This window comes from Salmo salar, chromosome 16, assembly GCF_965601325.2.
Source record: "Salmo salar chromosome 16, fSalSal1, whole genome shotgun sequence".
In the NCBI taxonomy this organism is placed as follows: Eukaryota; Metazoa; Chordata; class Actinopteri; order Salmoniformes; family Salmonidae; genus Salmo; species Salmo salar.
This window is the reverse complement of record NC_138306.1, coordinates 59,284,245-59,311,947: the sequence shown is the minus strand read 5'-3', so window position 1 is coordinate 59,311,947 and position 27,703 is coordinate 59,284,245. Positions and strand designations below refer to the sequence as shown.

The following is a 27,703-nucleotide window of genomic DNA, read 5'->3' as shown; positions in this document are numbered from 1 at the left end:
CATCATTAAGTTTGCTGACGACACAACAGTGGTAGGCCTGATCACCGACAACGACGAGACAGCCTATAGGGAGGAGGTCAGAGACCTGGCGGTGTGGTGCCAGGACAACAACCTCTCCCTCAACGTGATCAAGACAAAAGAGATGATTGTAGACTACAGGAAAAAGAGGACCGAGCACGCCCCTTTCCTCATCGACGGGGCTGTAGTGGAGCAGGTTGACAGCTTCAAGTTCCTTGGCGTCCACATCACCAACAAACTAACATGGTCCAAGCACAACGACACAGTCGTGAAGAGGTTCTAGAGCTGCACCATCGAGAGCATCCTGACGGGTTGCATCACTGCCTGGTACGGCAACTGCTCGATCTCCGACCGCAAGGCACTACAGAGGGTAGTGCGAACGGCCCAGTACATCACTGGGGCCAAGCTTCCTGCCATCTAGGACCTCTATACAGGACGGTGTTAGAGGAAGGCCCTAAAAATTGTCAAACACTCCAGCCAGTCATAGACTGTTCTCTCTGCTACCACATGGCAAGCGGTACCGGAGCACCAAGTCTAGGTCCAAGAAGCTTCTAAACAGCTTCTACCCCCAAGCCATAAGACTCCTGAATATCTAATCAAATGGCTACCCAGAATATTTGCATTGCCCCCCCCCCCCCATCTTTTACATTGCTGCTACTCTCTGTTGTTATCATCTATGCATAGTCACTTTAATAACTCTACCTACATGTACATATTACTTCAACTAACCGGTGCCCCCACATATTGACTCTGTACCGGCACCCCCTTGTATATAATGTTATTTTTTTTTGTATATTTTGACTGCTCCTCCTTAATTACTTGTTACTTTTATTTCTTATTCTTACTCATATATGTATTTTAAAACTACATTGCTGGTTAAGGGCTCGTAGGTAAGCATTTCACTGTAAGGTCTACTACACCTGTTGTATTCAGCATTTCACTGTAAGGTCTACTACACCTGTTGTATTCAGCGTTTCACTGTGAGGTCTACTACACCTGTTGTATTCAGCGTTTCACTGTGAGGTCTACTACACCTGTTCTATTCAGCATTTCACTGTGAGGTCTACTACACCTGTTGTATTCAGCATTTCACTGTAAGGTCTACTACACCTGTTGTATTCAGCATTTCACTGTGAGGTCTACTACACCTGTTGTATTCAGCATTTCACTGTGAGGTCTACTACACCTGTTGTATTCAGCATTTCACTGTAAGGTCTACACCTGTTGTATTCAGCATTTCACTGTGAGGTCTACACCTGTTGTATTCAGCATTTCACTGTGAGGTCTACTACACCTGTTGTATTCAGCATTTCACTGTGAGGTCTACTACACCTGTTGTATTCAGCATTTCACTGTGAGGTCTACTACACCTGTTGTATTCAGCATTTCACTGTGAGGTCTACTACACCTGTTGTATTCAGCATTTCACTGTGAGGTCTACTACACCTGTTGTATTCAGCATTTCACTGTGAGGTCTACTACACCTGTTGTATTCAGCATTTCACTGTGAGGTCTACTACACCTGTTGTATTCAGCATTTCACTGTAAGGTCTACTACACCTGTTGTATTCAGCATTTCACTGTGAGGTCTACTACACCTGTTGTATTCAGCATTTCACTGTGAGGTCTACTACACCTGTTGTATTCAGCATTTCACTGTGAGGTCTACTACACCTGTTGTATTCAGCATTTCACTGTGAGGTCTACTACACCTGTTGTATTCAGCATTTCACTGTGAGGTCTACTACACCTGTTGTATTCAGCATTTCACTGTGAGGTCTACTACACCTGTTGTATTCAGCATTTCACTGTGAGGTCTACTACACCTGTTGTATTCAGCATTTCACTGTGAGGTCTACTACACCTGTTGTATTCAGCATTTCACTGTGAGGTCTACTACACCTGTTGTATTCAGCATTTCACTGTGAGGTCTACTACACCTGTTGTATTCAGCATTTCACTGTAAGGTCTACTACACCTGTTGTATTCAGCATTTCACTGTGAGGTCTACTACACCTGTTGTATTCAGCATTTCACTGTGAGGTCTACTACACCTGTTGTAGTCAGCATTTCACTGTGAGGTCTACTACACCTGTTGTAGTCAGCATTTCACTGTGAGGTCTACCTACACCTGTTGTATTCAGCATTTCACTGTGAGGTCTACTACACCTGTTGTATTCAGCATTTCACTGTGAGGTCTACCTACACCTGTTGTATTCAGCATTTCACTGTGAGGTCTACTACACCTGTTGTATTCAGCATTTCACTGTAAGGTCTACTACACCTGTTGTATTCAGCATTTCACTGTGAGGTCTACTACACCTGTTGTATTCAGCATTTCACTGTAAGGTCTACTACACCTGTTGTATTCAGCATTTCACTGTAAGGTCTACTACACCTGTTGTATTCAGCATTTCACTGTGAGGTCTACTACACCTGTTGTATTCAGCATTTCACTGTAAGGTCTACTACACCTGTTGTATTCAGCATTTCACTGTGAGGTCTACTACACCTGTTGTATTCAGCATTTCACTGTGAGGTCTACTACACCTGTTGTATTCAGCATTTCACTGTGAGGTCTACTACACCTGTTGTATTCAGCATTTCACTGTGAGGTCTACTACACCTGTTGTATTCAGCATTTCACTGTAAGGTCTACTACACCTGTTGTATTCAGCATTTCACTGTGAGGTCTACACCACCTGTTGTATTCAGCATTTCACCTGTTGTATTCGGCGTATGTGACTAATAAAATGTGATTTAATTTAATCTGGTAAAAGGCGTGTTTTCAGTAGGTTAGGCTACATTACGTCTCTCATTACGGCATCCTCTCTGTGAAGAACATATGTCAACGCCATTGAATGGCCCCAACAGCAGGTTCTGGTACTTTATGCAAATATTTAAAAACAAAATGGCAGAAAACCCATCTGACTTTGTTTGAATGGTCGAAATAGGATCTGTATTAAAAAAAAAAAAAAATCTAAGATTATATATTCAACAACAATAAAAAAAATGGCGGTGATCGTGTACATTGGCATAGCCAATTACCGTAACCTCAAATTCCAAGTCCGTCACAGCCCTAATGGTATTATAAACCAACTCATCTGCAGTCTGACCTGCGGCGTCATAGACATGTTCATCCCTTGTCAACCATCTGGTTTTGTAAATGCATGAATGTGTGAAGCTCTGAGAGAGGCAGGGAGTTCTAGATCTTTCTAGTAGGAATTGGTGTGGCTGTAAGAAACGCTGAAACAAAATGTCCTCTACAGATAAAGATCATGACCAGTGTTAAACTCATTTAACTATGTAAACGTTACCATATTTACCACTCCACATTCACACAAGTCATTTGAAAAGGATCTCAAGTGACACATTTCTACGTTTCACTTCAACTCAAATCAAGTCCGTTTTTTTTTTGGTGATTTATTTTTTTGTATATGTTTGAGATGCCAGTCAGTTACTAATTTGTACAGTTCTGACTTCTCTACTCACAGTTTAACATGGACCGGGCCAATGCAGAGGAATTCCTGGAAGTTTACAAAGGAGTTGTGACCGAGTACCCTGTGAGTATGAAAGACTTTTGACATTTCAACACAGTTTCCAAGTGTTAACTATGTAAATATGCTAATTATTCATACCACTGTGTGAAGTCACACCTTTGCACAAGCACACAGGCAATTTATATTCTAGTATAAACTGGGTGGTTCGAGCCCTGAATGCTGACAGCCATATCAGACCGTATACCACATGCTGAGGCAATGTCTATTTTATCTTAAATGCTGTTTTACTCACTTGATACATGGTAGTTATACAGAGAATGAATATACTTTAGCTCTGGTAGACATTTTGGATATATATCCTTCCCATTCTCACCCCTGGAAGTCTGTCTGTAGCCAGAGGTGTTGAAGGGTAGGAGACCTTGTCCGTTGCTTTGGAAACCAAACACATCACCATTTAGACTGCTGTCATCTGATCTCTGTTCCTAGATGCAGATTGTGTTCCCAAACAGGGTGGGAAATTAACACCAGACAAATGCTGGTAGATTTAAGCATTGGCTGGTAGAATGTCTATTCTTACCAGCCACATTGGCAGGTGGTCACATAGAGCATCTGGAAGCAGTTCATTTTAACAAATCCAAAGAATGTGGCTGGTGGACCAGAAAGTGCACTACTTTTGACCAGTGCCCATAGGGAATAGGGTGCCATAGGGAATAGGGTGCCATAGGGAATAGGGTACCATAGGGAATAGGGTACCATAGGGAATAGAGCCCATAGGGAATAGGGTGCCATAGGGAATAGGGTACCATAGGGAATAGGGTACCATAGGGAATAGAGCCCATAGGGAATAGGGCGCCATGGGGAATAGGGTGCCATGGGGAATAGGGTGCCATGGGGAATAGGGTGCCATGGGGAATAGGGTGCCATAGGGAATAGGGTGCCATGGGGAATAGGGTGCCATAGGGAATAGAGCCCATAGGGAATAGGGTGCCATGGGGAATAGGGTGCCATAGGGAATAGAGCCCATAGGGAATAGGGTGCCATGGGGAATAGGGTGCCATAGGGAATAGGGTGCCATAGGGAATAGGGTGCCATGGGGAATAGGGTGCCATAGGGAATAGGGTACCATAGGGAATAGGGCCCATAGGGAATAGGGCGCCATGGGGAATAGGGTGCCATAGGGAATAGGGTACCATAGGGAATAGAGCCCATGGGGAATAGGGTGCCATGGGGAATAGGGTGCCATAGGGAATAGGGCGCCATGGGGAATAGGGCGCCATGGGGAATAGGGTGCCATAGGGAATAGGGTGCCATGGGGAATAGGGTGCCATGGGGAATAGGGTGCCATAGGGAATAGGGTGCCATGGGGAATAGGGTGCCATAGGGAATAGGGTGCCATGGGGAATAGGGTGCCATAGGGAATAGGGTGCCATAGGGAATAGGGTGCCATAGGGAATAGGGTACCATAGGGAATAGGGCCCATAGGGAATAGGGCGCCATGGGGAATAGGGTGCCATAGGGAATAGGGTACCATAGGGAATAGAGCCCATGGGGAATAGGGTGCCATGGGGAATAGGGCGCCATAGGGAATAGGGCGCCATGGGGAATAGGGCGCCATGGGGAATAGGGTGCCATAGGGAATAGGGTGCCATGGGGAATAGGGTGCCATGGGGAATAGGGTGCCATAGGGAATAGGGTGCCATGGGGAATAGGGTGCCATGGGGAATAGGGTGCCATAGGGAATAGGGTGCCATAGGGAATAGGGTACCATAGGGAATAGGGCCCATAGGGAATAGGGCGCCATGGGGAATAGGGTGCCATAGGGAATAGGGTACCATAGGGAATAGGGTGCCATGGGGAATAGGGTGCCATGGGGAATAGGGTGCCATAGGGAATAGGGTGCCATAGGGAATAGGGCGCCATGGGGAATAGGGTGCCATAGGGAATAGGGTGCCATGGGGAATAGGGTGCCATGGGGAATAGGGTGCCATGGGGAATAGGGTGCCATGGGGAATAGGGTGCCATGGGGAATAGGGTGCCATGGGGAATAGGGTGCCATGGGGAATAGGGTGCCATAGGGAATAGAGCCCATAGGGAATAGGGTGCCATGGGGAATAGGGTGCCATAGGGAATAGAGCCCATAGGGAATAGGGTGCCATGGGGAATAGGGTGCCATAGGGAATAGGGTGCCATAGGGAATAGGGTGCCATAGGGAATAGGGTGCCATAGGGAATAGGGTGCCATGGGGAATAGGGTGCCATAGGGAATAGGGTGCCATAGGGAATAGGGTGCCATAGGGAATAGGGTGCCATAGGGGATTGGGTATCATGGGGAATAGGGTACCATGGGGGAATAGGGTACCATGGGGAATAGGGTACCATAGGGAATAGAGCCCATAGAGAATAGGGCGCCATGGGGGAATAGGGTACCATAGGGAATAGAGCCCATAGAGAATAGGGCGCCATAGGGGATTGGGTCCCATGGGTAATAGGGTACCATAGGGAATAGGGTACCATGGGGGAATAGGGTACCATGGGGGGAATAGGGTACCATGGGGAATAGAGCCCATAGGGAACAGGGTACCATAGGGAACAGGGTGCCATAGGGAACAGGGTACCATGGGGAATAGAGCCCATAGGGAACAGGGTACCATAGGGAACAGGGTGCCATAGGGAATAGGGTACCATAGGGAACAGGGTACTATTTACTTCTGTCTCATCGTCATCGGTGATCAGGGCTACCCCAGTCGTGTCGTCTGCAAACTTAATGATGGTGTATGAGTTGTGCAGTCGTGTTTGAACAGGGAGTACAGGAGGTGACTAAGCATGCACCCCTGAGGGGACCCCGTGTTGAGGGTCAGCGTGGCGGATGTGTTGTTTCCTACCAATATCACTACCTGGAGGCGGCCCGTCACGAAGTCCAGGATCCAGTTGCAGAGGGAGGGTGTTTAATCCCAGGGTCCTTAGCTTAGTGATGAGCTTGGAGGTCACAGTGGTGTTGAACGCTGAGCTCAAGTCAATGAACAGCATTCTCACGTAGGTGTTAATTTTGTCCAGGGCAGTGTGGAGTGCAATAGAGATTGCGTCATCTGTGGATCTGTTGAGGCGGTACGCGAATTGGAGTGAGTCCAGGGTTTCCGGGTTGATAGTGTTGATATGAGCCATGACCAGCCTTTCAAAGCATTTCATTTCATTTCTACAGATGTGAGCGCTACGGGGCGATAGTCATTTAGACAAGTTACCTTGGCGTTCTTAGGCACAGGGACAATGGTGGTCTGCTTGAAACATGTAGTTACTACAGACTGGGTCAGGCAGAGGTTTAACATGTCAGTGAAGACACTTCCCCAGCTAGTCAGTGTATACTCTGAGTCTGCGTCCTGGTAATCCGTCTGTGAATGTTAACCTGTTTTACAGGTCTTTACTACGGAGAGCGTGATCACACAGTCATCCGGAACAGCAGGTGCTCTCATGCATAGTTCAGTGTTGCTAGCCTCAAAGTGCGCATAGAACGTATTTAACTTGTCGTGTCACTGGACAACTCGCGGCTGGGTTTCCCTGTAATCCGTTATAGTTTGCAAGCCCTGCCACATCCGACGAGTATCAGAGCCGGTGTATTACGATTTGATCTTGGTCCTGTATTGACTCTTTTCCTGTTTGATGGTTCGTCAGAGGGCGTAGCGGGTTTTTTCTTATAAAGTCCGGATTAGTGTCACGCTCATTGAAAGCGGCAAAATGATTAACGCGATCTGCTTTATCTATTTCCTAGTGCACAAGTTGACTGCAGGTATTTATTTAAAAAGTACTAATATTTCAAATTCACTTACCAAAATGCTAACAACTACTAAAGAATCCTCATAGAGAATGCTAACTAAATGCTAACGAGCGCATTGCGAATAAGTAGTGCAAAAAAGGTATTAGGTGAATAATAGGTAAGTAAAGAAATAAAACAACAGTAAAAAGACAGGCTATATACAGTAGAGAGGATATATACAGTAGAGAGGCTATATACAATAGAGAGGCTATAGACAGTAGAGAGGCTATATACAATAGAGAGGCTATAGACAGTAGAGAGGCTATAGACAGTAGAGAGGCTATAGACAGTAGAGAGGCTATATACAGTAGAGAGGCTATATACAATAGAGAGGCTATATACAATAGAGAGGCTATATACAATAGAGAGGCTATAGACAGTAGAGAGGCTATATACAGTAGAGAGGCTATATACAGTAGAGAGGCCGGGGGCTATATACAGTAGAGAGGCTATATAACAGTAGAGAGGCTATATAACAGTAGAGAGGCTATATACAGTAGAGAGGTTATATACAGTAGAGAGGCTATATACAGTAGAGAGGCTATATACAGACACCGGTTAGTCAGGCTGATTGAGGTAGTATGTACATGTAGATATGGTTAAAGTGACACAATGCAGATAGCCCGGGTTAGCCAATGTGCGGGAGCACTGGTTGTTCGGGCCAATTTAAGTACTATGTACATGAATGTATAGTTAAAGTGACTATGCATATATGATAAACAGAGAGTAGCAGCAGCGTAAAAAGAGGGGTTGGGGGGGCACACAATACAAATAGTCCGGGTAACCATTTGGTTACCTGTTCAGGAGTCTTATGGCTTGGGGGTAAAAACTGTTGAGAAGCCTTTTTGTCCTAGACTTGGCACTCCGCTACCGCTTGCCATGCGGTAGTAGAGTGCCAGCATCAGTTTGTGGTGGTAAATAGACAGCTTTGAAAAATATAGAAACATAGGATATTACAGTTCTTCAGATCACGTTGATAGGATAGTCTCGAACGGAGCTCATCCAGTTTATTCTCCAGTGATTGCCCGTTTGCCAATAGAACGGAGGGTGGAGGCGATTTATCTGTCTCTTCAGCTATCCAACACGCTGGCCTCTATATCGCCGTCTTCTCATTCTTCGAGTGACAGGGATTTGGGCCTGGTCCACGGTAATCAATGTCTTTCGCCTCCGAGTCATTGATGTAGAAGTCCTCGTCCAAATGGAGGTTAGTGATAGCTGTTGTCTGGTGTTCAGAAGCTCTTTTCAGTCATAGGAAACGATGGCGGAAACATTATGCACAAAAAAAAGTTCAGATCGGCGCAAAGGAAGACACAAAATATCACAATTGTCAGGAGACCGTATAACTTCCGCCATTCCCTCCGGCACCTTTGTACCTGTGTTTTTACACTGCTGCTACTCGCTGTTTATTATCTATGCATAGTCACTTTACAAATGACCTCGACTAAACTTTACCCCTGCACATTGACTCGGTACCGGTACCCCCTGTATATAGTAGCCTCGTTATTGTTATGTAATTTTCTTGTTACTTTTTGGTTTTAGTTTATTTATTTATTTATTGATTTTCACTTTAGTTTATTTAGTAAATATTTTCTTAACTCTATTTCTTGAACTGCACACTGTTGGTTAGAGCCTGTAAGTAAGCATTTCACTGTTGTATTTCACCATGTGACAAATACAATTTCAGTGCACAGACTTGTGCCTGTTTTAAACCCATCAAAAGGAGCCTGTGAGAGCTTCCTCAGAGCAGCCGTGATTTGGTTAACAGGCTGGTGGGTCTAGGGAGCCCACTACAGCCATAGCCCCAGCATCAGGCTCAGCCAGTCTCGCTGTCTTGTTGCCATGGTTTCCTTCTCTGCTCCTACCTACCTCCCTCTATCTCTCACACTTTCTTTCTTTCTCCCCCTCTATCTCTTTCCCCCTCTCTCTCGCTGTCATCCTCAGCTCCTACCTACCTGTCTGTGAGGCTCTCCTTCTCAGCTCCTACCTACCTGTCTGTGAGGCTCTCTCTCCTTCTCAGCTCCTGCCTACCTGTCTGTGAGGCTCTCTCTCTCCTTCTCAGCTCCTACCTACCTGTCTGTGAGGCTCTCTCTCCTTCTCAGCTCCTACCTACCTGTCTGTGAGGCTCTCTCTCCTTCTCAGCTCCTACCTACCTGTCTGTGAGGCTCTCTCTCCTTCTCAGCTCCTACCTGACCTGTCTGTGAGGCTCTCTCTCTCCTTCTCAGCTCCTACCTACCTGTCTGTGAGGCTCTCTCTTCTTCTCAGCTCCTACCTACCTGTCTGTGAGGCTCTCTCTCTCTCTCTCTCTCCTTCTCAGCTCCTGCCTACCTGTCTGTGAGGCTCTCTCTCTCTCACAACGTGCCTCAAGCCACCCTATTTAAACATTAAATATGCATGTTTTGATATGGTTGAAATAGATTTTATACATATTAGTTGCGTTCAAGGTATTTTTGCCTCCTTACCGGCAATCCACGCTTTAGTGGTGTGGCTCAAAAGCAGACTATATATGGCCAATAGCAAGCCACTTCCACCAAACGCTAAACTATGGAAGTCAATGTAACTCCAATGCAGCTAAGCTAACTGTTGTGAGTCTTTGTAACAGAACATGGTGGCAGAGCTTTGTTCTGGACCATGCATGGCCCTGGAGATCAGAGGGACTGATGCACCGAAGACATTCAGGGAGTTCTGTGGACCAGCTGATCCGGTGAGTTGTTTTTCCACATCATCATCATCCACATGTTCTGCTCCCTGGGCTTTTACACGTGTAACTCAACAATGGGATACACGTCAAGTATTTAGCAACTCTAGTTAGCATTGGCTACCTCTAACTAGCATGTTAGCAGATAGCCACAGACTTCCAGTCGTTGCTCTAACGATAGTTAGCATTGGCTACCTCTAACTAGCATGTTAGCAGATATCCACAGACTTCCAGTCGTTGCTCTAACGATAGTTAGCATTGGCTACCTCTAACTAGCATGTTAGCAGATATCCACAGACTTCCAGTCGTTGCACTAACGATAGTTAGCATTGGCTACCTCTAACTAGCATGTTAGCAGATAGCCACAGACTTCCAGTCATTGCACTGATGATAGTTAGCATTGGCTACCTCTAACTAGCGTTAGCGCAATGACTGGAAGTCTATGTTTATCTATTAGCATGTTAGCAGATAGCCACAGCTATTGACTTGAGAAACTACCTCAAACTTCTTTCATACTGGACATGAACTTGTGGAATCTCTTTTAATAGATGCATCATTACAATTACAGCTTAGTATCATCATTATGGCAGTTCTCAAGTTCTCAGTTCTCAAGTTCTCAGTTCTTTTAATAGATGCATCATTACAATTACAGCTTAGTATCATCATTATGGCAGTTCTCAAAAGTGTGGGTTCTGCCGTACCAGTGTTGGTGTGGTTCTGCCGTACCAGTGTTGGTGTGGTTCTGCCGTACCGGGTTCTGCCGTACCAGTGTTAGTGTGGTTCTGCCGTACCAGTGTTAGTGTGGGTTCTCCCGTACCAGTGTTAGTGTGGTTCTGCCGTACCAGTGTTAGTGTGGTTCTGCCGTACCAGTGTTAGTGTGGTTCTGCCGTACCGGGTTCTGCCGTACCAGTGTTAGTGTGGGTTCTGCCGTACCAGTGTTAGTGTGGTTCTGCCGTACCAGTGTTAGTGTGGTTCTGCCGTACCAGTGTTAGTGTGGTTCTGCCGTACCAGTGTTAGTGTGGGTTCTCCCGTACCAGTGTTAGTGTGGGTTCTGCCGTACCAGTGTTAGTGTGGGTTCTGCCGTACCAGTGTTAGTGTGGTTCTGCCGTACCGGGTTCTGCCGTACCAGTGTTGGTGTGGTTCTCCCGTACCAGTGTTAGTGTGGTTCTGCCGTACCAGTGTTAGTGTGGTTCTGCCGTACCAGTGTTAGTGTGGTTCTGCCGTACCAGTGTTAGTGTGGTTCTGCCGTACCAGTGTTAGTGTGGGTTCTGCCGTACCAGTGTTAGTGTGGGTTCTCCCGTACCAGTGTTAGTGTGGGTTCTGCCGTACCAGTGTTAGTGTGGGTTCTGCCGTACCAGTGTTAGTGTGGGTTCTGCCGTACCAGTGTTAGTGTGGTTCTGCCGTACCAGTGTTAGTGTGGTTCTGCCGTACCAGTGTTAGTGTGGTTCTGCCGTACCAGTGTTAGTGTGGTTCTGCCGTACCAGTGTTAGTGTGGTTCTGCCAAACCACGTTTTGAAAATTATGCTGATATAGAGCCCCACAGTATGAGTCATAATACCCATAAAACCTAGCGGTCAAACAAGGAAATGGTTCCAATTGTTTTTCCACCAGTCATTTTTCCCCATAGGGGATTTTAGAAACACTTCAAATAAGGGCTGTGTTTCGTGTAGTCTTTCCCTGGCATGAAGGTTTGAAAAGTGCAAATCAATCCCAGAACAACAACAAAGGACCTTGTGAAGATGCTGGAGGAAACAGGTACAAAAGTATCTATATCCACAGTTAAACGAGTCCTATATCGACATAACCTGAAAGGCCGCTCAGCAAGGAAGAAGCCACTGCTCCAAAACCGCCATAAAAAAGCCAGACTACGGTTTGCAACTGCACATGGAGACAAAGATCGTACTTTTTGGAGAAATGTCCTCTGGGCTGATTAAATAAAAATAGAACTGTTTGGCCATAATGACCATCGTTATGTTTGGAGGAAAAAGTGGGATGCTTGCAAGCCGAAGAACACCATCCCAGCCGTGAAGCACGGGGGTGGCAGCATCATGTTGTGGGCGTGCTTTGCTGCAGGAGGGACTGGTGCACTTCACAAAATAGATGGCATCATGAGGTAGGAAAATTATGTGGATATATTGAAGCAACATCTCAAGACATCAGTCAGGAAGTTAAAGCTTGGTCGCAAATGGGTCTTCCAAATGGACAATGACCCCAAGCATACTTCTAAAGTTGTGGCAAAATGGCTTAAGGACATCAAAGTCAAGGTATTGGAGTGGCCATCACAAAGCCCTGACGTCAATCCTATAGAAAATGTGTGGGCAGACCTGAAAAAGTGTGTGCGAGCAAGGAGGCCTACAAACCTGACTCAGTTACACCAGCTCTGTCAGGAGAAATGGGCCAAAATTCACCCAATTTATTGTGGGAAGCTTGTGGAAGGCTACCCAAAACGTTTGACCCAAGTTAAACAATTTAAAGGCAACACTACCAAATACTAATTGAGTGTATGTAAACTTCTGACCCACTGGAAATGTGATGAAAGAAATTAAAGCTGAAATAAATCATTCTCGCTACTATTATTCTGACATTTCACATTCTTAAAATAAAGTGGTGATCCTAACTGACCTAAGACAAGGAATTTAAACTAGGATTAAATGTCAGGAATTGTGAAAAACTGAGTTTAAATGTATTTGGCTAAGGTGTATGTAAACTTCCGACTTCTACTGTAACTAACATTGTCTTCTGACAGGTAGAATTTGACGTAAATAACTGCCGCTGAAACCCTCATAAATGCGTTCTTCTCCTCCCGTCTTGACTACTGCAACTCACTACAGACCTTCTTCTCCCTTACCAAGCCACAAGCTCACACCATTCCATCACAGCAGGACACCTTGTCATCCCCAGGTCCAAGCCTTCTCCAGTAACTCCCTCGCTCCTTTCAGTCCCTCCTAAAGCCCCACCTCATTGAACCACACACACACACACACACACACACACACACACACACACACACACACACACACACACACACACACACACACACACACACACACACACACACAAGCATAGAAACACACACAAGCATAGAAACACACACACACAAGCACACACACACACACAAGCACACAAGCACACACACAAGCACACACACACACACACACACACACACACACACACGAGCACACACACACACACACACACACACACACACACACACACACACACACACACACACAAGCATAGAAACACACTACTAAGACACTCCTCTCTTCACAATACTGAGCAGCGTCTGACCCCTGACCCTAAACCGGGTTCATATCCCAACCCTCACCGTAGTCTGATTCATCACACTCTTTACCTTCTTTGAGCGCACCCCTCTCTTTGTCTTGTTTTGTCTATTTTTATTATTATTATTATTATTATATCAAACAATAAAATCACTGGGAAGTGGGAACTAAGCTGTTTGAAAACAAAAACCCATCAATCTGATATCATGTACCGGATGTCTATATGGTGCCAGTGCCCTAACGATCCACATTCTGTTATTACATAACACACAGGATGTGAATGGCACGAGCCAATCGTTGAGCAGTGTTGAGTGTCTTGGCAAACATTAACACTTTCATTTTACTGCCCTTCGAACTTAACATGCTTGACGCGTCCTAACTAACTACTGTTGCAGATCAAACGAACGGGAAGACAAAGTGATTGTGAGTTTATTGTTCCAACTCAACGGGCTGCAGAGCAGAGGGGTTTGGCCTGAATCCATTTACGGACAAAATGTAGTGCTCTAATTAGGGAATAAGATGCCATTTGGCAGACAAACCCCTGTCTGCGGTCCTCGTCGTCATGGTAACCGACGTGCGGGGGGAGCGAATGGCGCTGTCTGCGGTCCTCGTCGTCATGGTAACCGACGTGCAGGGGGGAGCGAATGGCGTTGTCTGCGGTCCTCGTCGTCATGGTAACCGACGTGCGGGGGGAGCGAATGGCGTTGTCTGCGGTCCTCGTCGTCATGGTAACAGACGTGCGGGGGGAGCGAATGGCGTTGTCTGCGGTCCTCGTCGTCATGGTAACAGACGTGCGGGGGGAGCGAATGGCGTTGTCTGCGGTCCTCGTCGTCATGGTAACAGACGTGCGGGGGGGAGCGAATGGCGTTGTCTGCGGTCCTCGTCGTCATGGTAACAGACGTGCGGGGGGAGCGAATGGCGTTGTCTGTGGTCCTCGTCGTCATGGTAACAGACGTGTAGGGGAGTAGATGGTAATCAACAACACAATATGGTGTCATTAGGTTTCAAATCACCAACAGACAGGCACAGCCCTGCAGCACACAGATCCACAGCAACACACACACACACTCACCAAATGCTTCAATAATTACGGCAATAAATGTCAGATATGAGCGTGTGTGAGAGAGAGAGAGACAGATATTTCAGTATACAGCCACTATCTCAGTGTGAATTGAAACAGTCGTCCTCTATTGGTGGTAGTTTAGAGCATGGTGGGATGTGGGCCTTCCTCAGAGGTCATCTGTCTCTCTCTGTCTGTCTCTGGCTGTCTGTCTATGGCTGTCTGTCTCTCTCTGTCTCTCTCTCTGTCTCTCTCTCTCTCGGCTGCGCTCGGCTGCTGTCTCTGGCTGTCTGTCTCTGGCTGTCTCTGTCTGGCTGTCTCTGTCTGTCTGTCTGTCTGTCTGTCTGTCTGTCTGTCTGTCTGTCTGTCTGTCTGTCTGTCTGTCTGTCTGTCTGTCTGTCTGTCTGTCTGTCTGTCTGTCTGTCTGTCTGTTTGTCTGTCTGTCTGGCTGTCTGTCTCTGGCTGTCTGTCTCTGTCTGTCTCTGTCTGTCTGTCTCTCTGTCTCTCTCTGTCTCTCTCTGTCTCTCTCTCTCTGCTGCGCTCCCGTCTGTCTGTCTCTGGCTGTCGTCGCTCGGCGGCCAAAATGGCACCCTACCCCCTTTATAGTGCACTCCTGTTAGGGGTCCCTGATGTAGTGGATAGGGTGCATTTGGGACGTAGCCTCTGTGTGCTCTCCTCTCCACAGCCCTGATGTAGCAGACTAGCCTGGCACCTTTTTTATAGAGGTCACATTAAGACAGGAAATACAATCTGCATATCAAAGCATAATGTCAGATGCTGACAATGCATGCAATTATCCCAGAACTGAATGGAGTGCCCTATTTCTATCCAACATGATAACACGGGATCACAGATTCAATTCATATTTATTTTCTCGATATAAATGCAGACTTAGTTGTATGGGAGAAAGAGCTTAGCTTTCACTTTAAGAGCAGAAGACTGTCTTGAGAGAGAGAGCTACCCACAGTCAAAGTCCACAGCTACGACCTTGCCGAACTCTCTCTGCAAGTCTGTACTTGTGACCTTACTAGTCTGCGTAAGAGATTACTATTCATAAACTAAGTTTACTAAGAGTTTACTATTCATAAACTAAGTTTACTAAGAGTTTACTATTCATAAACTAAGAGTTTACTAAGAGTTTACTATTCATAAACTAAGAGTTCACTATTCATAAACTAAGAGTTTACTATTCATAAACTAAGAGTTTACTAAGAGTTCACTATTCATAAACTAAGAGTTTACTAAGAGTTTACTATTCATAAACTAAGAGTTTACTAAGAGTTTACTATTCATAAACTAAGTTTACTAAGAGTTTACTATTCATAAACTAAGAGTTTACTAAGAGTTCACTATTCATAAACTAAGAGTTTACTAAGAGTTTACTATTCATAAACTAAGAGTTTACTAAGAGTTCACTATTCATAAACTAAGAGTTTACTATTCATAAACTAAGAGTTTACTAAGAGTTTACTATTCATAAACTAAGAGTTTACTATTCATAAACTAAGAGTTTACTAAGAGTTTACTATTCATAAACTAAGTTTACTAAGAGTTCACTATACATAAACTAAGAGTTTACTATTCATAAACTAAGTTTACTAAGAGTTTACTATTCATAAACTAAGAGTTTACTAAGAGTTCACTATTCATAAACTAAGAGTTTACTAAGAGTTTACTATTCATAAACTAAGAGTTTACTAAGAGTTTACTATTCATAAACTAAGAGTTTACTATTCATAAACTAAGTTTACTAAGAGTTCACTATTCATAAACTAAGAGTTCACTATTCATAAACTAAGAGTTTACTATTCATAAACTAAGTTTACTAAGAGTTTACTATTCATAAACTAAGAGTTTACTAAGAGTTCACTATTCATAAACTAAGTTTACTAAGAGTTCACTATTCATAAACTAAGAGTTTACTAAGAGTTTACTATTCATAAACTAATAGTTTACTATTCATAAACTAAGAGTTTACTAAGAGTTTACTATTCATAAACTAAGAGTTCACTATTCATAAACTAAGAGTTTACTAAGAGTTTACTATTCATAAACTAAGAGTTTACTATTCATAAACAGAGTTTACTAAGAGTTTACTATTCATAAACTAAGAGTTTACTAAGAGTTTACTATTCATAAACAAAGAGTTTACTATTCATAAACTAAGAGTTTACTATTCATAAACTAAGTTTACTAAGAGTTTACTATTCATAAACTAAGAGTTTACTAAGAGTTCACTATTCAAAAACTAAGAGTTTACTATTCATAAACTAAGAGTTTACTAAGAGTTTACTATTCATAAACTAAGTTTACTAAGAGTTCACTATTCATAAACTAAGAGTTTACTAAGAGTTTACTATTCATAAACTAAGAGTTTACTATTCATAAACTAAGAGTTCACTATTCATAAACTAAGAGTTTACTAAGAGTTTACTATTCATAAACTAAGAGTTTACTATTCATAAACAGAGTTTACTAAGAGTTTACTATTCATAAACTAAGTTTACTAAGAGTTTACTATTCATAAACAAAGAGTTTACTATTCATAAACAAAGAGTTTACTATTCATAAACTAAGAGTTTACTATTCATAAACTAAGAGTTTACTAAGAGTTTACTATTCATAAACAAAGAGTTTACTATTCATAAACAGAGTTTACTATTCATTAACTAAGAGTTTACTATTCATAAACAGAGTTTACTAAGAGTTTACTATTCATAAACTAAGAGTTTACTATTCATAAACTAAGAGTTCACTATTCATAAACTAAGAGTTTACTAAGAGTTTACTATTCATAAACAGAGTTTACTAAGAGTTTACTATTCATAAACTAAGAGTTTACTAAGAGTTTACTATTCATAAACAAAGAGTTTACTATTCATAAACTAAGAGTTTACTATTCATAAACTAAGTTTACTAAGAGTTTACTATTCATAAACTAAGAGTTTACTAAGAGTTCACTATTCATAAACTAAGAGTTCACTATTCATAAACTAAGAGTTTACTATTCATAAACTAAGAGTTTACTAAGAGTTTACTATTCATAAACTAAGTTTACTAAGAGTTCACTATTCATAAACTAAGAGTTTACTATTCATAAACTAAGAGTTTACTATTCATAAACTAAGAGTTTACTATTCATAAACTAAGAGTTTACTATTCATAAACTAAGAGTTTACTAAGAGTTTACTATTCATAAACTAAGAGTTTACTATTCATAAACAGAGTTTACTAAGAGTTTACTATTCATAAACTAAGAGTTTACTATTCATAAACTAAGAGTTTACTAAGAGTTTACTATTCATAAACAAAGAGTTTACTATTCATAAACAGAGTTTACTATTCATTAACTAAGAGTTTACTATTCATAAACAGAGTTTACTAAGAGTTTACTATTCATAAACAGAGTTTACTAAGAGTTCACTATTCTCAAAACCTATAAAGTGACCAATTTTGGAACCTTAATGCTGTTCAAACTAAAAAGGAAAGTCATTTTTATTTTACACCTCCACTTTCCCTGCCAGTCAGCCTCTAAAACAATCCCTATTGACTAGGGATGAGTCCCCGGACGGACGTCAGAAGCCCATGTTTAACAAGGGGGGCGGCAGGCAGCCTTGTGGTTAGAGTGTTGGGCCACTAACCCAAAGGTTGTTAGATCGACCAGGTAAAAGGTCAAAATCGGTCGTTCAGCCCCCTGAACAAGACCGTCTGTTTCTAGGCCGTCATTGAAAATAAGAATTTGTTCTTAACTGACTTGCCTAGTTAAAATAAAGGTTACATCTTTTTTAAATTTTTAATTTATACTGTACAACTATTTGGTTGAAATGTTGTCTTGAAGACAACGTTAATTTGATTTGACTCTAGTGTTGCATTTGCGGAACAACAAAAAAATCAACCAAGACGTGCAGCTCCCTGAATTCCCGTTCCCCTCCGGTTCACTCGCTCCCCTCCGGTTCACTCGCTCAGTGTGTCCCGGTCGCTCTACGTAGACGCGCTGTGTGCGCCAACAGAAATAAATACCTAGAAAAACCTATCTAACTGATGGGATACACACAAGTTACGGTCCTTGTCAAATCACAACCGTTTTATTACAAATTCCAAATGGACTGGTTGACTAAAGTAGGGAAATATCTATTCCAACATTGAGCTGTAGTTTTGGAATACATTTTTATGACATTTTTGCGTTATTTTTCGCTTAGGTTACTTTGCGGTTGACACCTAGTTACCGCAGCCCACAGAGTCAAAATTGGCGATATATCGTAAAAATTCACGAAAACAAAAATGTGCTTTTAGGGTTAAGTTTTAAAACAGAATTTATTTAGCGAAATTATAGAAACAGACAGGCTTTTAACTTTGTGGCTGTGGTAACTAACATTAGTGACGACCCTACTTTTCAAATGACTAGTGGCATTTAGAATTGATTAGCCTGATTACCCCCTAAACACAGACAGGCTCCACGCTGAAAATATGCAAAAACATTAGTTTGATAAAGTCTCAGATACAGTCAAGAGAGAACAGTAGCCAAGGCAACTCATCTCTCTCTCTCTCTCTCTCTTTGTCACGTCCTGACCATAGAAAGCTCGTATTTTTCTATGGTAGAGTAGGTCAGGGTGTGACTGGGGGGGTTTTGTCTAGTTTATATATTTCTATGTTGTGTTCTAGGTTCTTTTTTCTAGGTTGGGGTTTTCGTCTGATCCCCAATTAGAGGCAGCTGGTCATCGTTGTCTCTAATTGGGGATCATATTTAAGTTGTTGTTTTTCCCACTAGTGTTTGTGGGAGATTATTTAGAGTTTATGCATGTAGCACCTCTTCGTCACGGGTTGTTGTTTATAGTTTATTGTCTGTCTTGCATAGTTTCACATAGAAATAAAGATGTGGAACGATACGCACGCTGCCCCTTGGTCTCTTTCATACGACATCCATGACACTCTCTCTCTCTCTCTCAATTTCATTTCAAGGGCTTTATTGACATGGGACACATATGTTAATATTGCCAAATCAAGTGAAATAGATAATAAACAAAAGTTAAATAAACAATAAAACTCATAATGTTCCAAAAATAATAAAGACATTTCAAATGTCATATTATGTATATATAAAGTGTTGTAACGATGTGCAAATAGTTAAAGTACAAAAGGGAAAATAAATAAACATAAATATGGGTTGTATTTACAATGGTGTTTGTTCTTCACTGGTTGACCTTTTCTTGTGGCAACAGGTCACACATCTTGCTGCTGTGATGGAACACTGTGGTATTTCACCCAGTAGATATGGGAGTTTATCAAAATTGATTTGTTTTGGAATTCTTTTGAATTCTCTCTCTCTTTCTATTTCAGTCACCCTACACTGACACCCCCTAAAACCAACAAGCCAGTCACTGATAGGAATCTGTCTTCCCTACACTTTACTGTGGTGTCACTTTACTGTGGTGTCACTCTACTGTGGTGTCACTCTACTGTGGTGTCACTCTACTGTGGTGTCACTCTACTGTGGTGTCACTCTACTGTGGTGTCAGTTTACTCTGGTGTCACTCTACTGTGGTGTCACTCTACTGTGGTGTAACTGCACTGTGGTGTCACTCTACTGTGGTGTCACTCTACTGTGGTGTCACTGCACTGTGGTGTCACTCTACTGTGGTGTCACTCTACTGTGGTGTCACTGCACTGTGGTGTCACTCTACTGTGTGTCACTCTACTGTGGTGTCACTGCACTGTGGTGTCACTCTACTGTGGTGTCACTGCATTGTGGTGTCACTCTACTGTGGTGTCACTGCACTGTGGTGTCACTCTACTGTGGTGTCAGTGCACTGTGGTGTCACTCTACTGTGGTATAACTGCACTGTGGTGTCACTCTACTGTGGTGTCACTCTACTGTGGTGTCACTGCACTGTGGTGTCACTGCACTGTGGTGTCATTGCACTGTGGTGTCACTCTACTGTGGTGTCACTCTACTGTGGTGTCACTCTACTGTGGTGTAACTGCACTGTGGTGTCACTCTACTGTGGTGTCACTCTACTGTGGTGTCACTGCACTGTGGTGTCACTGCACTGTGGTGTCACTCTACTGTGGTGTCACTGCACTGTGGTGTCACTCTACTGTGGTGTCACTACTGTGGTGTCACTCTACTGTGGTGTCACTGCATTGTGGTGTCACTGAATTGTGGTGTCACTCTACTGTGGTGTCACTCTACTGTGGTGTCAGTGCACTGTGGTGTCACTCTACTGTGGTGTCACTCTACTGTGGTGTCACTGCACTGTGGTGTCACTGCACTGTGCCGTGGTGTCTGTACCGTGGTGTCTCTGTATTGTGGTGTCTCTGTACCGTGGTGTCTCTGTACCGTGGTGTCTGTACTGTGGTGTCACTGAATTGTGGTGTGTGTTGTATGAGACAGTCCTTGATTCTCTTCCTGTTACCTGGCAGACGGCATGAGTTCATCAAAACATCCTCCTGATGCATGAGACTATGCCTTTATTAGTGCACACCATAAGGCTCTGGTCAAAAGTAGTGCACTATGTTGGGAATAGGGGCCATTTGGGACTCATGCTAAGGGTTCCCTGGAGAGCAGCATCATTTATTTTCATAACTGTAACGTTACATCAGTCTGTTACCATAAACACCATCTGAGTTGCCTGCTCTAAATGGCTTTAGTAGCTATCTAGTACCCCACCACTTCCTGACCATTACTAACCATTACTAACCATTACTAACCATTACTAACCATTACTAACCATTACAAACCATTACTAACCATTACTAACCATTACTAACCATTACAAACATTACTAACCATTACTAACCATTACTAACCATTACAAACATTACTAACCATTACTAACCATTTCTAACCATTACTAACCATTACTAACCATTACACACATTACTAACCATTACTAACCATTACAAACCATTTCTAACCATTACTAACCATTACTAACCATTACAAACATTACTAACCATTACAAACCATTTCTAACCATTGCAAACCATTTCTAACCATTGCAAACCATTGCAAACCATTGCAAACCATTACTAACCATTTCTAACCATTGCAAACCATTACTAACCATTACTAACCATTGCAAACCATTGCTAACCATTACAAACCATTGCTAACCATTTCTAACCATTACTAACCATTGCAAACCATTGCTAATAATTTCTAACCATTACTAACCATTACAAACCATTACTAACCATTTGTAGATCTGCTGAAAACAGAAATCTGATCAGAACAAAGAGGTTAACAAATGACTCTGAATTTTAACATAATTTTTTTAGTTCAAATTAAATGATATTTTGTTGGAGGATTCTGTTGTATAATAAACGTCTGAACAGGAAATTCAAATGAGATGAAACAGTTAAAGTGGGAAGTTTACATGCCCTTAGGTTGGACTCATTAAAACTCGTTTTTCAACCACTCCACAAATTTCTTGTTAACAAACTATCGTTTTGGCAAGTCCGTTAGGACATCTACAGTCATTTTTCCAACAATTGTTAACAGACAGATTATTTCACTTATAATTCACTGTATCACACTTCCAGTGGGTCAGAAGTTTACATACACTAAGTTGACTGTGCCTTTAAACAGCTTGGAAAATTCCAGAAAATTATGTCATGGCTTGAGAAGCTTCTGATAGGCTAATTGACATCATTTGAGTTAATTGGAAGTGTACCTGTGGATGTATTTCAAGGCCTACCTTCAAACTCAGTGCCTCTTTGCTTGACATCATGGGAAAATCTAAAGACATCAGCCAAGACCTCAGGAAAAAAAATTGTAGACCTCCACAAGTCTGGTTCATCCTTGGGAGCAATTTCCAAATGCCTGAAGGTACCACGTTCATCTGTGCAAACAATAGTACGCAAGTATAAACACCATGGGACCACGCAGCCGTCATACCGCTCAGGAAGGAGACGTGTTCTGTCTCCTAGAGATTAATGTACTTTGGTGCGAAAAGTGCAAATCAATCCCAGAACATCAGCAAAGGACCTTGTGAAGATGCTGGAGGAAACGGGTACAAAAGTATCTATATCCACAGTTAAACGAGTCCTATATCGACATAACCTGAAAGGCCGCTCAGCATGGAAGAAGCCACTGCTCCAAAACCGCCAGAAAAAAGCCAGACTACGGTTTGTAACTGCACATGGAGACAAAGATCGTACTTTTTGGAGAAATGTCCTCTGGTCTGATAAAACAAAAATAGAACTGTTTGGCCATAATGACCATCATGTTTGGAGGAAAAAGGGGGAGGCTTGCAAGCCGAAGAACACCATCCGAACCGTGAAGCATGGGGGTGGCAGCATCATGTTGAGGGGGTGCTCTGCTGTAGGAGGGACTGGTGCACTTCACAAAATAGATGGCATCATGAGGTAGGAAAATTATGTGGATATATTGAAGCAACATCTCAAGACATCAGTCAGGAAGTTAAAGCTTGGTCGCAAATGGGTCTTCCAAATGGACAATGACCCCAATCATACTTCCAAAGTTGTGGCAAAATGGCTTAAGAACAACAAAGTCAAGGTATTGGAGTGGCCATCACAAAGCCCTGACGTCAATCCTATAGAAAATGTGTGGGCAGACCTGAAAAAGTGTGTGCGAGCAAGGAGGCCTACAAACCTGACTCAGTTACACCAGCTCTGTCAGGAGAAATGGGCCAAAATTCACCCAATTTATTGTGGGAAGCTTGTGGAAGGCTACCGTGACCATGAGTACTGGCTCCGTGACCATGAGTACTGGCTCCGTGACCATGAATACTGGCTCCGTGACCATGAGTACTGGCTCCGCGACCATGAGTACTGGCTCCGCGACCATGAGTACTGGCTCCGCGACCATGAGTACTGGCTCCGCGACCATGAGTACTGGCTCTGTTCCTAGCCACCAGGTGACCTGCTCCCTAACTCGCCTGGAGATGAAGAGGTCGACCATCAGTGTTGTCACAAAGGGACAACTGGAAATAATGATTGGGTTGGATCAATTTGCCACCAAGTACTAAGTCATGTTTTGCAGAGGGGTTCAAATACTTATTTCCCTCATTAAAATGCAAATCAATTTATAACATTTTTGACATGCGTTTTTCTGGATTTTTTTGTTGTTATTCTGTCTCTCACTGTTCAAATAAACCTTCCATTAAAATTATAGACTGATCCTTTCTTTGTCAGTGGGCAAACGTACAAAATCAGCAGGGGATCAAATACTTTTTTTCCCCACTGTACATAATATGACATTTGTAATGTCTTTATTCTTTTGGAACTGTGAGTGTAATGTTTACTGTTCATTTTTATTGTTTATTTCACTTGTGTTTATTATCTACTTCACTTGCTTTGGCAATGTTAACATATGTTTCCCATACCAATAAAGCCCCATGAATTGAAATGAATTGAGAGACAGATGGAGACGAGAGAGAGAGAGAGACAGACAGATGGAGATGAGAGAGAGACAGACAGATGGAGAGAGAGAGACAGACAGATGGAGATGAGAGAGAGACAGACAGATGGAGAGAGAGAGACAGACAGATGGAGATGAGAGACAGACAGACAGATGGAGACGAGAGAGAGAGAGAGACAGACAGACAGATGGAGACGAGAGAGAGACAGACAGACAGACAGAGAGAGAGAGAGAGATGGAGAGAGAGAGAGACAGACAGATGGAGAGAGAGAGACAGACAGATGGAGATGAGAGAGAGACAGACAGACAGATGGAGACGAGAGAGAGAGAGAGACAGACAGATGGAGAGAGAGACAGACAGATGGAGAGAGAGAGAGAGAGAGACAGACAGATGGAGATGAGAGAGACAGACAGATGGAGACGAGAGAGAGAGAGACAGACAGATGGAGACGAGAGAGAGAGACAGACAGACAGATGGAGACGAGAGAGAGACAGACAGACAGATGGAGACGAGCGAGAGACAGACAGATGGAGACGAGCGAGAGACAGACAGATGGAGACGAGAGAGAGAGACAGACAGATGGAGATGAGAGAGACAGACAGATGGAGATGAGAGAGGGAGACAGACAGATGGAGAGAGACAGACAGATGGAGAGAGAGAGACAGACAGATGGAGACGAGAGAGAGAGAGAGAGAGACAGACAGATGGAGACGAGAGAGAGACAGACAGACAGGTGGAGACGAGAGAGAGACAGACAGATGGAGACGAGAGAGAGACAGACAGATGGAGAGAGAGAGAGAGACAGATGGAGACGAGAGAGAGAGAGACAGATGGAGACGAGAGACAGACAGATGGAGACGAGAGAGAGACACTAGAGGTGGTGGTAACCATGGCAGTGGGGTGATTCCCGTCATGCCCTCAGGCTTTAATCGTTCTTTAATTAGATGGCTCTTACATCATCAGAACATCCATGGCTGCTTGCCCAAAGTAGTGCACTATATAGGGAATAGGGTGCCATTTGGAACGCAGTCCATGAGAACAGGACCCTGGCAGGGACAGGAGGAGACACTGCTGCTTCTGTATGCTGTTACAAAGTTGGCATGTTTAGGAGATTTTATTTTGTTTTTTTGGAGTGGTCATTTCATGGGCCAATGCATGTTAGTACTGTACATCAAAACATCTCCTAAAGACAAACTTTAACAATCTCACTTTCACCAAAAATGATGTTCTGTTTTAAATTGTAAAGGTGGACTGAATCCAGAAATCAGTTCGTAGTCCAGTTAAACAGAGGCAGGAAGTCCCTGGGTTCTGAAGGGAAGCACCAGAAATCAGTTCGTAGTCCAGTTAAACAGAGGCAGGAAGTCCCTGGGTTCTGAAGGGAAGCACCAGAAATCAGTTCGTAGTCCAGTTAAACAGAGGCAGGAAGTCCCTGGGTTCTGAAGGGAAGCACCAGAAATCAGTTCGTAGTCCAGTTAAACAGAGGCAGGAAGTCCCTGGGTTCTGAAGGGAAGCACCAGAAATCAGTTCGTAGTCCAGTTAAACAGAGGCAGGAAGTCCCTGGGTTCCTGAAGGGAAGCACCGTTTTACAGCATCATTCATGGTTGAATATGGAAACAGAAGTAGGATTGGTTTAGTACATTTTACTCGATTAGAGCAGAGAGACAGACGGTTTTGTTGTATTTGAAGCGTTTCTTCTAACAGATAGGTAAGACCAGCTGTCTATTGGTCACCTGGCACGGGTACAACAAGCCTCACGGTGTCAACAAACACATACAGAGATAGAGCAGGAAGAAAGGGAGGAAGTAGGATTTGTCCCTGTCCCTCCGTGCAGGGCGTCTAGGTGACGTTATTGACAGCGTCCATCAGTATTGATGTTTTGTGAGCCATTATTTTTAATGGTGCCGGGCAAGGTTACAGTTATTTATACGGGGGCAGGGATTAAGAGGGTTAAAGTGATGTCAGACTGTCAGTAAACAGACAGAGAAGCACAGTCAGAATCTGTCCAAAACAAAGATCAAGCCTCATATCTAAAGGTTGTTTTTCCAAAAAGGATCCAACCGTGTTTGGTATGAACTCCATAGGACCTTGCAGTATTATGAGATAGCCTAGCTAGTTCTGAAGCAACTGTCCAGGCTGATTATTCTCAACCAAAGCTAATGGTTGTGAGAACAAGGGTTTTAGCGCTCTGTAGGGCTCATTAAAATTAAATTAAGCTCTCCCACTGCCAGGTCACTTGTGGGTAACTAATGCAATTACAGAGAGCCCACTTTCGGCAGGAATTATTTCAGCGCTGAGAAAATCTCCCCCCTAATTTCCCGCTCTCCTCTCTCTCTCTCTCTCTCTCTGTCTCTCTCTCTCTCTCTCTCCGCTCTCTCCCGTGCTCCTCCCGCTCTTCTCTCTCCCTCCCTCCTGCTCTCCTGAGCTCGAGCTCCATGCAGCCAATATGGAAGGGAGTTGGTAAACAGCAGGCTCCAGCATCCAGTAGGCTAGGTAGCATCCAGTAGGCTAGGTAGCATCCAGCAGGCTAGGCAGGCTCCAGCATCCAGTAGGCTAGGTAGCATCCAGCAGGCTCCAGCATCCAGTAGGCTAGGTAGCATCCAGCAGGCTAGGTAGCATCCAGTAGGCTAGGTAGCATCCAGCAGGCTAGGTAGCATCCAGCAGGCTAGGCAGGCTCCAGCATCCAGTAGGCTAGGTAGCATCCAGCAGGCTAGGCAGGCTCCAGCAGGCTAGGTTCATCTCCCTCACACTATAAACCCACGGAGGGTTCACCTCCCTCACACTATAAACCCACGGAGGGTTCATCTCCCTCACACTATAAACCCACGGAGGGTTCATCTCCCTCACACTATAAACCCATGGAGGGTTCATCTCCCTCACACTATAAACCCATGGAGGGTTCATCTCCCTCACACTATAAACCCACGGAGGGTTCATCTCCCTCACACTATAAACCCACGGAGGGTTCATCTCCCTCACACTATAAACCCACGGAGGGTTCATCTCCCTCACACTATAAACCCACGGAGGGTTCATCTCCCTCACACTATAAACCCACGGAGGGTTCATCTCCCTCACACTATAAACCCACGGAGGGTTCATCTCCCTCACACTATAAACCCACGGAGGGTTCATCTCCCTCACACTATAAACCCACGGAGGGTTCATCTCCCTCACACTATAAACCCACGGAGGGTTCATCTCCCTCACACTATAAACCCACGGAGGGTTCATCTCCCTCACACTATAAACCCACGGAGGGTTCATCTCCCTCACACTATAAACCCATGGAGGGTTCATCTCCCTCACACTATAAACCCATGGAGGGTTCATCTCCCTCACACTATAAACCCATGGAGGGTTCATCTCCCTCACACTATAAACCCATGGAGGGTTCATCTCCCTCACACTATAAACCCATGGAGGGTTCACCTCCCTCACACTATAAACCCATGGAGGGTTCATCTCCCTCACACTATAAACCCATGGAGGGTTAATCTCCCTCACACTATAAACCCACGGAGGGTTCATCTCCCTCACACTATAAACCCATGGAGGGTTCATCTCCCTCACACTATAAACCCATGGAGGGTTCATCTCCCTCACACTATAAACCCATGGAGGGTTCATCTCCCTCATACACTAACATGTCTGCAGCATTGAAGGTCCCCAAGAAGACCGTAGCCTCCGAAGTTTGAAACCACAAAGACTCTTCCTAGAGCTGGCCGCCCGGCCAAACTGAGCAGTCGGGGGAAGAAGGGCCTTGGTCAGGGAGGTGACCAAGAACCCGATGGTCACTCTATCAGAGCTCCAGAGTTCCTCTGTAGAGACGGGAGAACCTTCCAGAAGGACAACCATCTCTGCAGAACTCCACCAATCAGGCCTTTATGGTAGAGTGACCAGACGGAAGCCACTCCTCAGTAAAAGGCACATGACAGCCCGCTTGGAGTTTCCCGAAA

At 43.8% G+C, this 27,703-nt stretch overlaps 1 protein-coding gene across 2 annotated transcripts in view; it reads left to right on the top strand.

The window, feature by feature from the left end:
* The window catches only part of nme7 (NME/NM23 family member 7), a 106,174-nt gene that overhangs the window by 59,594 nt on the left and 18,877 nt on the right, over positions 1-27,703 (top strand). For both annotated transcript variants that reach the window (XM_082962329.1, NM_001141095.1), the window contains exons 9-10: positions 3,513-3,581; positions 9,925-10,026. In XM_082962329.1, coding sequence (XP_082818455.1) covers positions 3,513-3,581; positions 9,925-10,026 — 171 coding nt within the window. The remainder of the gene's footprint in view (positions 1-3,512; positions 3,582-9,924; positions 10,027-27,703) is intronic.